The 9,440-nt window shown below is 39.9% G+C and overlaps 1 protein-coding gene across 1 annotated transcript; it reads left to right on the top strand.

Moving 5' to 3' along the window:
• Positions 1 to 733: 733 nt before the first annotated feature.
• On the top strand, positions 734 to 4,337 carry FOXI1 (forkhead box I1). Its single transcript, XM_081935058.1, has 2 exons — positions 734 to 1,366; positions 2,271 to 4,337. The coding sequence occupies exons 1-2, from the start codon at positions 793 to 795 to the stop codon at positions 2,810 to 2,812; spliced, it is 1,116 nt and encodes a 371-aa protein (XP_081791184.1). The 5' UTR covers positions 734 to 792; the 3' UTR covers positions 2,813 to 4,337.
• The last annotated feature ends 5,103 nt before the right edge of the window (positions 4,338 to 9,440 follow it).

Consider the following 9,440-nt stretch of genomic DNA (forward strand, 5'->3'; position numbering starts at 1 on the left):
TGGTCATTTCCTCTGACTGCTATGATCAGGCCAAGCTAAAAAAAAAAAAAGTAACAAAAATGTGAGTTACAGTCTTGTGCATTCTTACCTGACAAGAAGTTTCCTTCAAAATTGCGAGAGCCTTTTTTTTTTTCTGAGCAAACACACCATCAGATTTGTTACTTCACAGAACAGCTTCCAAGCAAGTTACATACTTGTTCCCTAGTTAGTGCACAGATAATAGCTTCAATAGGGTAAAATTTGAGGATTCCTGAACCGGGAAATTGTAATTTTTTTAGAAAAAAAAAGTTTCTCATCTGCCTTTGCAACTCTACAGTTTGAAAAAAAAATGTATTTATTGAGAGTATGGTAAATACATGGACTTACAGTAGATTAAATGTTAATGTTAATTAAAAATGTTAAGTTCTTAAACTGCCTTTGTCTTTACTGCTGTGGTCTAACTGAATTTGAAGAACAGGGTCATCAATTTTACCTGCAAGTAATTTTCAGCTTTCTCCCTGTCAATCATACTAGTGGAAAATTCCTCCATTCATTTAAAAAAGATAAACAGTTGTAACTTTCGAATTTGGTTAATGTGACATCTATTACTGGCTTGAGCTGTCAGCATTCCAAAAAAGGGATATCACCCTGATCTCCAGCCTATCAGGATGCACGAGGCTGAGTCTTGGAAAGTAAACCTAAACATTTACAGGTGTATAAGTACTGGAGCGAGCTAGCACAGATGATGCACCTGTCTCAGGGAAAGGACTAACACAGGTGTGTTGGAACTTGGGCTACTGCCAGAGCTAGATTATGAGCTCATTTGATCCACAGATACATTCACCTCCACGCTGCAGCCCGCAATTTCCAAGCATCGGCCAGGAACCACCTGAAATGAACATCTACTATGAAAATTTCTTCCACCCACAGAACGTTCCGAGTCCACAACGGCCCACCAACTTTGAAACAGGGGACTACTCCGCTGCACCCAATCCTTACTTGTGGCTAAACGGACCTTCCATTAATTCTCCACCTTACCTGCCAGGATCCAATGGCAGTCCCTACATCCCACCAACCTATGGAATGCAAAGGCAGCTCTTGCCCAACATGCATGGCTTGACAGCGAATGAAATGGGCTGGCTCCCTATGCCTTCTCAAGAGGAGCTGATGAAGCTGGTCAGGCCACCTTATTCCTACTCTGCCCTGATTGCCATGGCCATCCATGGGGCGCCAGACAAGAGGCTGACGCTCAGTCAGATCTACCAGTACGTGGCAGACAACTTTCCCTTCTATAATAAAAGCAAAGCTGGTTGGCAGAACTCCATTCGTCACAACCTGTCCCTCAACGACTGTTTCAAGAAGGTGCCCCGGGATGAAGATGATCCAGGTAAGAAGCTTTCTTAGTACTCGCTTTGATCTTCCATTTACCATGATTTCAGCCAAAAGATCTTCTGAGCCAGATTCTGATTCTGTCTCACTCACAGTAAATACAAGGAAGGTCTCTACAAGAGGCTTTCGGTGTCTTTGAACTCATCTAATCATAATTGTGCCACAATAACAAGGATGGGCTTTAGATCAGCACAGGAAAGGCCGGTTGATGGTAAAAAAGACAGTTTGGTGTGGATCACTGGGGCAAAATGGCTTGAAATGACCTAAACTGCGGAGATGCTTCCTCCTTTACCAAATTCACATGACTTGATAGTCAGAAATATAATTCCTTAAGGCACACTTTGCCAGAGTTTGATTCTATCTCTTTAAAAGTTCTGTGATAAGAAGAAGTTGGCAATTGATCATTCTGTGCTCTGAGGAACGTTGCCTGTTAAACAAAGACACTGGAGCATTTTTCATATGGTCAGTTGGCTCTTTCCTTGGCTGTGAAATGAACTGTTTCTTCCTTGTAATTTCTTGGTGGATAAAACAATTGCTGGGAGACACTTCCAAATCCCCTCCCTCTTTCCTACCTTCAGTCTTGCCCAAGGTCAAACTCTGCTTTATTTCAGTACATTCTCCTGATGCTAATTAGGGGTCTGTGGAGTATTTTGTTGGAGAAGTAGGGATTTGTGTGTGTGTGTGTGTGATAAGCACAAACTGTTAACAGTTCAGTTTTACCTCAAGGCAACCTCGACAGGGACAGGCCAGAGTTATTTGAATACAAGCAGCTTCTCCTCCCCATTTTTTTAAAAAAGGGTGTTGCCCAATCTGCTGCTTTTTCTGAATCCAAGCCAAACTAAGCCTTGAGAACCTGCTCTTTGTTGGCTTCATTAATATTTACGTTGCTCTTGTTCTAACAGGGAAAGGCAATTACTGGACTCTGGATCCCAACTGTGAGAAGATGTTTGACAATGGAAATTTTCGGCGAAAAAGGAAGAAGAAATCTGATTGTAGTGCCAGCACGGCGACTTTGGCTTCTGACAAATCAGAGGACAGTGCCTTAAGTGGCAGCCCCAAGGTTCCAGAACAGCAAGATATTTTGGAAAACTCATCGGGAACTGAGAGTTCACCTGAAAAGAGATCTCCACCACCATCATCCACTACTCCCTGCCTCAACAATTTTCTCTCCAGCATGACAGTTTACATGAACGGGTCCAATTCAGTGAACCGCTCGGTGCCCCTGGGACTTGGCACTGATGCTGGGGACAAAATGGGACAGAATATGGTAGGCTTCAACACATACACGCCTCTTCCCAGTCACGGGGGTGGTGAATGGTCCAATTCCATGTCCTCTGGTCATCTTGGCTATAGCAGTTCAGTGCTTAACCAGTTCAACACCAGTTTCTACAACAGCCTGTCTGTCAATAATACTCTGTATTCAAGAGAGGGAACTGAGGTGTAAGCAAATGGAGACCTTGTGACAGGAAGAGTCTTGTGAAGTCAGAATGAGGAACTATGTCAGGGAAAGGACTTCATATGAGCTATCCTTTCCCCCATTTTTCTTAGACAGACCAAAGTTTCTGTTTCCAGGCAGTGATGTTCATAGAATCCAGCGGCTTCAAATCATACAAAGACTTTTTACTCCTCATAAAAATTATAAAGAAGAGCATATCCTTTCACTTTCACATTAGTCAATCAGAAATAATTGGTTTCAGACTTTTTGACATTAAAGCAGAACAGAGTGATCGCTTCAGACATAAATCTACCTTTCGAAAATCCACCCTCTTTTTGCTTTCTCTACATTCCATTTGAACACAAGCACACCATGAAGTAAAGCATGGTGATATTCACTAATTGGGTTGAATTAGTTGGACTTTCTTCTTATCGGAAAACATGGCATGATCCAGCTGATATTAAGTATGCTTAATATCTCACTTATTGGATGAGAGAAAGCTTATGCTTCTCATCTGCTAAAAAAATACTTACATTTTTACTTTTTACTACTGAAATGTACTATTTTATCAGTGTAAAGTGACATGCAGAGAAGAAAACGAAGTGATGGAAGTGTTCTTAAATTAGAATATATATAAATAAAAACTTGACTTTTTATATCCAATTTTTTGTTTACAGATATCACATTAAAAAAAACACCTGGAAAACTTAATTCAATTTTCAGTCAGGTGAATTTAGTCAAAAGTGTCCTAATCACCAAAAGTAATGATATGTGATATATACAATGTTAGATGGTAGTTGAAGAACAAACTGTAGAGTTTCTGCATTGTAAAAACCCAAACTCTTGCTTCTAAAAACAAGGCTTAGTTTGTGTTCAGGGTAGGCAGAGAATGCTATTGTTGTGAAGTATATTAGAAAAGCTCTCCTGGAAGATATAAAAGATAAGACACCACACTTCTAAACATATGTACACATATATTTTATCAACACCTGACAACTCATGAGGAAATTGCTATTAAAACTGCCTTTTTTCTTTTCTAAGCTCTAATCTGTGCTTTTACTTAAAAACCTACGCTTTCCTTATGCATTATATAATGTTGGCTAAAGTTAGGGTGGGAAGTCATATTTCTATCAAGAGCTAAAATTGGATAGTGAAAATCTGCTGCAGGCAGCCCTTTTATTTTCCATAACAAGAGTCAAAACTATTTGGGTTTACTCCTCTGACTCTTTAATACCTTCTTATGCTCTCCTTCTTCCTCCCACCCATGATGTCGGCATAGATTTTTTTTCCCCAGTGTTTGATTTTGAAGCCTTAGAAACAGCCTTATTAGATTGAAAAACATTGCTCACCCCTGACAAAAATGTGTAGCCGTTGCATATGACAATCCTAGTGAGGCTTCAGTGGTACTTACGTTTGATCCAGTAAAAGTCCAAAGGAGTGTAAATGCCCTCAGGTGAATGGGACAAAAATAAAATCACCGCTCCTGGAGATTTCTTATTCTGTCTACTTTTGATTCTGATTTTGATGTCATTATGGGGGGGAATGCAAGGGAGACTTTTCTAATAAAATATTTGTCTACCAATGTGTATGTGTGTGTGTACTGAGCTGGAAGCACACCCTAGGTGCCAAACCAAATAAGATAAAAATGGATGATGGTGACATTCTTTTGACAACTGTTCCTCTTTATGATGCTTTAACTTGCAATTTTCTCCTGGGTCAAACCAGTACAACGTATTATCATTTGACAGAATGAACAATGCAATGTCTGTCTGCATGCCTGATCTTTTGACTTCAATCCCTGGAGCAACACACATGAATAACAAAAGAACACTTGAAGCAATGGGACAAAAATGCCATCTGTGGCTGCTCCTGCCTGTCCACATGCTCTTCTTTGATTGCAAATGTCCTTGGAGGCTGGGTATTAAATGAGGGACAAATTATCTGATATATAAAAATCAAAAGGAACATGGGCTGCATTTTTTGATCTGCCATGCAACATATTAAGTAGATGCGTCATGGCTCTGTCAATGAAATCAGGAGGATTTGGTGATCTTACTCCCAATTCCTCTTTTAAATCAAAGGATGTCAGAAGGAAATGCAATGGCTGTGTTTCTGACATGTGACTATATTGTGCCAATAAGTGGTTCTTGCAAAAGTTGCCTATGCTACAAAAAACTGAGATTTACTGTAGTTCTATTTGTGGGGTAGGATAAGGGAAATGGGGGAGAACTACAACCATATGGGAACAGCAGTGTTTCAATATCTCAGGGGCTGCCACAAAGAAGAGGGAGTCAAACTATTCTCCAAAGCACCTGAGGGTAGAACAAGAAGCAATGGGTGGAAACTAATCAAGGAGAGAAGCAATTTAGGATTGAGGAGAAATTTCCTGACAGTTAGAACAATTAATCAGTGGAACAGCTTGCCTCCAGAAGTTGTGAATCCTCCAACACTGGAAGTTTTTAAGAAGATGTTGGATAACCATTTGTCTGAAGTGGTGTAGGGTTTCCTGCCTAGGCAGGGGGTTGGACTAGAAGACTTCCAAGGTCCCTTCCAACTATTCTATTCTATTCTATTCTATTCTATTCTATTCTATTCTATTCTATTCTATTCTACTCTACTCTACTCTACTCTACTCTACTCTACTCTACTCTACTCTACTCTATTCTATATACAGTTGGAGGTGTGAGGGTCTAATTAAAAAGCGTATTACAAAATATAAGTAGGCGGGGGATCCGTATTTGTGCAGTGTTAACCTTTGATATTTTTTCTCAAGTTCTTAGATAAAGATCTTGATGGTTTGGGGCTCTATAAAATATATATTTAAAACTTTGCTATTGTAAAAGAATTCAGCCACAGATGAGTAGAGACCAACTCAGGAGAAGGTATTCCATCCCACTTTCATCCCCAATGCCTCTTGCTTGACATCATGCTCCATCGCAATAAAGTGGTCTCAATGTCTACAACACATTTTAGCGGAATTCTGTGGTGCTGTTTTGACTGGTTTTAGTGAGCTATTTTCAGTGGTGAAATTCAATTATTTTTTACTACCGGTTCTGTGGGCGTGGCTTGGTGGGCATGGCAGGGGAAGTATATTGCAAAATCTCCATTCCCACCCCACTCTGGGACCAGCCAGAGGTAGTATTTGCCAGTTTTCCAAACTACTCAAAATTTTCTGCTGAACTTCACCCCTGGTTATTTTCCTGTTGCTCCATTGTGTCTAATTCTCTGACTTGTTTGCACAAGTCCCTACAGTTTTCTTAGCAAGGTTTTTTAAAAAGAGGTTTGCCGTTGCCTCCTTCCTAGTGCTGAGAAAGAGTGACTGGCACAAAGTCACCCAGCTGGCCTCACACCCAAGGTGCAATAAAAACTCATGATCCCCTTGTTTCTAGTGTAATGGCTTAAGCACTACACCAAACTGTCTCTCTTTAGTGTTTTATGCAAAGACAAACTTTGGTGGGAAGTAAGTGGTTGAACTTTGCACTGCAGACTGAACCTGGATCATACTGATGCTAAAGTGAGGCCATCATAAGAGGTCATCCCATTTGCTCCAAACTTACAAAGATCAAGATAATAAATATTGAAGGAAAGTAGAAAGGTAAGGAACTAATATCTAACCAAGTGAACCATCTGGAAAGTCAATAAATAGCCAAAGCAACTTTGCTTTTAAAAGGATCCTTCTGGGCAATGAGCAAATGTTCTCATCACAAATCCTAAGTTTAGAAAGATATTAAGAGCCTCACAAATTCCTTTGAGTTGTTCCCAAAAGCAGCAGGTTCAGGTTATTAAGGAATTAAGTCATCCCTGTCCATGATGCTGGCAAGAGATACTTTTTTTCTAAAGCAAAGACCAATTTGGGGGTTTGCCAGTGCTGTTTTGACTTCCCAGTATAGCTGACAGCTGTGAGATTTTCTGATCATCTTTCCATCCAAGGATTTATCAAATCTGACATTTCAAAGAACTGAATGCTTGTCTCAAAATTCAAGTGCAGTTACAAACAGAGGCATTATTCCACTTAACCCCTTAATAAAGAAGGCCCACCGTAATCCTTAAGGAAAATATATATTTAAAATCTATTAGCCTGGGTGGCAATGGTTAGCAGAGGTGTTACATTTTCACTCTCCCATGATCTCCCAAGGCCTAGCATTAACCTCCAAGCCATACAATTTTACTGATGTTTGGCCAAAAAAGAAAAAAAAATCACAGGGAGGATTATAATGCTTCCCCTAAGCTGCTTTGTTGCCCACCAAGACTGAAGCCAATCACTCATGTTTGCTTGACTTGACCTTTTCCAGTTTTAGCAAAGCACTTTTCATATACAATTCTATTTACTGTCTTTAACTTCTCACTCACTAATGGGAGAAGGTCTTTAAGCTTAGCAAGGCATAGCCAAAGAGAAAAAGAGATCAAAGAGAAAAACAAATGGAAGTAGGAAGGATGGAACATTTTGGGTTTCACTGAATATGTGCCCTGTACAATTGATGCCTTGTCCTCCCTACAAGGGATGGCTCAGTGGCTAAGAGGCTTGTCAATCAGAAAGATTGGCAGTTTAATGGTTGGAATCCCTAGCACCGTGTAACGGAGTGAGCTCCTCCCAGCTTCTGCCAACCTAGGAGTTTGAAAGCATGTAAAAATACAAGTAGAAAAATAGGAACTACCTTTGGTGGGAAGGTAACAGTGCTCCATGCGCCTTTGGCATTTAGTCATGCTGGCCACATGACCACAGAGACATCTTCGGACAGGACTGGCTCTTTGGCTTTGAAACAGAGATGAGCACTGTCCCATAGAGTCAGGAATGACTAGTACATATGTGCGAGGTGAACCTTTACCTTCACCTTCCCTACTAACCAGGGATGAGAATGTGTCCTACATGCAGCCAGCATGTACTTATTGTTAGTTAAGGTTTCAAATCCATTTTAGAATTGGTGGTTTCTCTGCTGGCATTAACAGGATGGATTTTATTTGTGTAATGGAGCAGGAAATGCATTTTCCTATGCAGGAATGTCTATGCTGTTCAGGTGGGCCACTAATAAGTTGTCCAAGATCTGGGTTTGTATATACCAAATTGGACATGGGAAAGCTTAACCGAGAATGAAAGAGGAACACAATTTTAATTGGAGAGCCAATTCTGATAGGGACATTACTGATCTTGAGAGGAAGTATCCATTTTAAATTGGGAATTTGGGGAGTTGAAGGCCCATTTTTTAAAGTTGCTGAGGTTAGGAAACACTGACTTATGGATAAGTATGCTCCATAGGAGGACAGAAACAACCCTATCCCTGCAATGAAGGCAAAACACTCGGAATGGTTTACTGTGCTTCTTCGTCTTCAAAATATTTGCAGAAATAATATCACACAGGATAAGTGCAAAAGGGATGCCATCCTCAGCAGAACAATTGGAGTGTGCAATACCTTACATACCAACAGAAATTTTGACACTTTTCTTTGAACTTAAACAGCTTATCGGTTGCTGTCACATTCCAAACTCTGTATATGCAAAACCCATGCAAATCAGACTTAATTCACCACATTTGCCTCTAACAGCAAAGGAAGGGGGGATGGGGTGGGTGGGTGGAAATCTGGTTTGTGTTCTGGCTGCACCATTAACCCCATGGAAGGAATTTTAAGAATGCTGCCCCATTTTGCTGTGGTCTGCTCCTTTCTGCATGTGTTTCTTCATAATTTGGTCAATATACCCAGCATCTGCAAAAGAGACATTAGCACATAATTCCTACTAATCATAAAGGTGCATAATTTCAATAGATGCCACATATTTGAACAAATATCGCCCTTGCAGGTTTCATATTTGTTTTTACAAAACCATAGAATGATCTATAATAGTCACTGAATTCTGCCCTTAATTATACGTATTACCTTCTAGATGTTTCAATTCCCCTTGTTCAGGGCAATTATTTCAATTTCCCTTGTTCAGCTGCACAGAATGAACTACTGTAAGGCAATGATGGAAGATATCTGTTCAGAAATTAGAATTTTGAATCTGCCTCTTCCACATGCCTATAGCAATATATATAATTAAACTTTTGGGACAATTATACTTACCTAGGGGGATTTTTGGTATTAGGAATTGGAAAAATAAATACAGCATTCTTATACAGATCTGATTCTGAAGATCAGCTGACTGGGGGAATCGTACTCTACTAATGCAATAAAGGTAGTCCTTGATTTACAACAGTTTATTTAGTGACCTTTCAAAGTTACAACATCACTGGAAAAAAGTGACTTATGACCATTTTTCATACTTGTGACCATTGCAGCGTCCTCATAGTCATGTGACCAAGATTTGGATGCTTGGCAACTGGTTCATATTTATGATAATTGCAGTGTCTCCAGATCATGTGAATACCTTTTGAGACCTTCTGACAAGCAAAGTTAATGGGGAAGCCAGATTCACTTAACAACTGGGTTACTAACTTAACAACTGCAATGATGTTTCACTTAGCAACATAAACTTTGGGCTCAATTATGGTTGTAAGTCGAGGACAACCTGTACTTTCTCTTGACAATAAAGAACTTGAGTGAATTCTTCCAGAATCAAAGCAAAGGGCAATCAATTGTAAGAAAGGATGCAAGTTGCCTTCAGTTGTCTTTGAATATCAATACAATCGCAACCACACTAGTG

This window comes from Natrix helvetica (assembly GCF_964273705.1).
Source record: "Natrix helvetica genome assembly, chromosome: 1".
NCBI lineage: Eukaryota > Metazoa > Chordata > Lepidosauria > Squamata > Natricidae > Natrix > Natrix helvetica.

What these genes read in the sequence shown, in the direction of transcription:
- FOXI1 (XM_081935058.1), top strand. Translation starts at nt 793, where the DNA reads ATGAGCTCATTTGATCCACAGATACATTCACCTCCACGCTGCAGCCCG. An exon ending in CCGGGATGAAGATGATCCAG is followed by an intron (nt 1,367 to 2,270) that starts GTAAGAAGCTTT and finishes TTGTTCTAACAG; the next exon opens with GGAAAGGCAATTACTGGACT.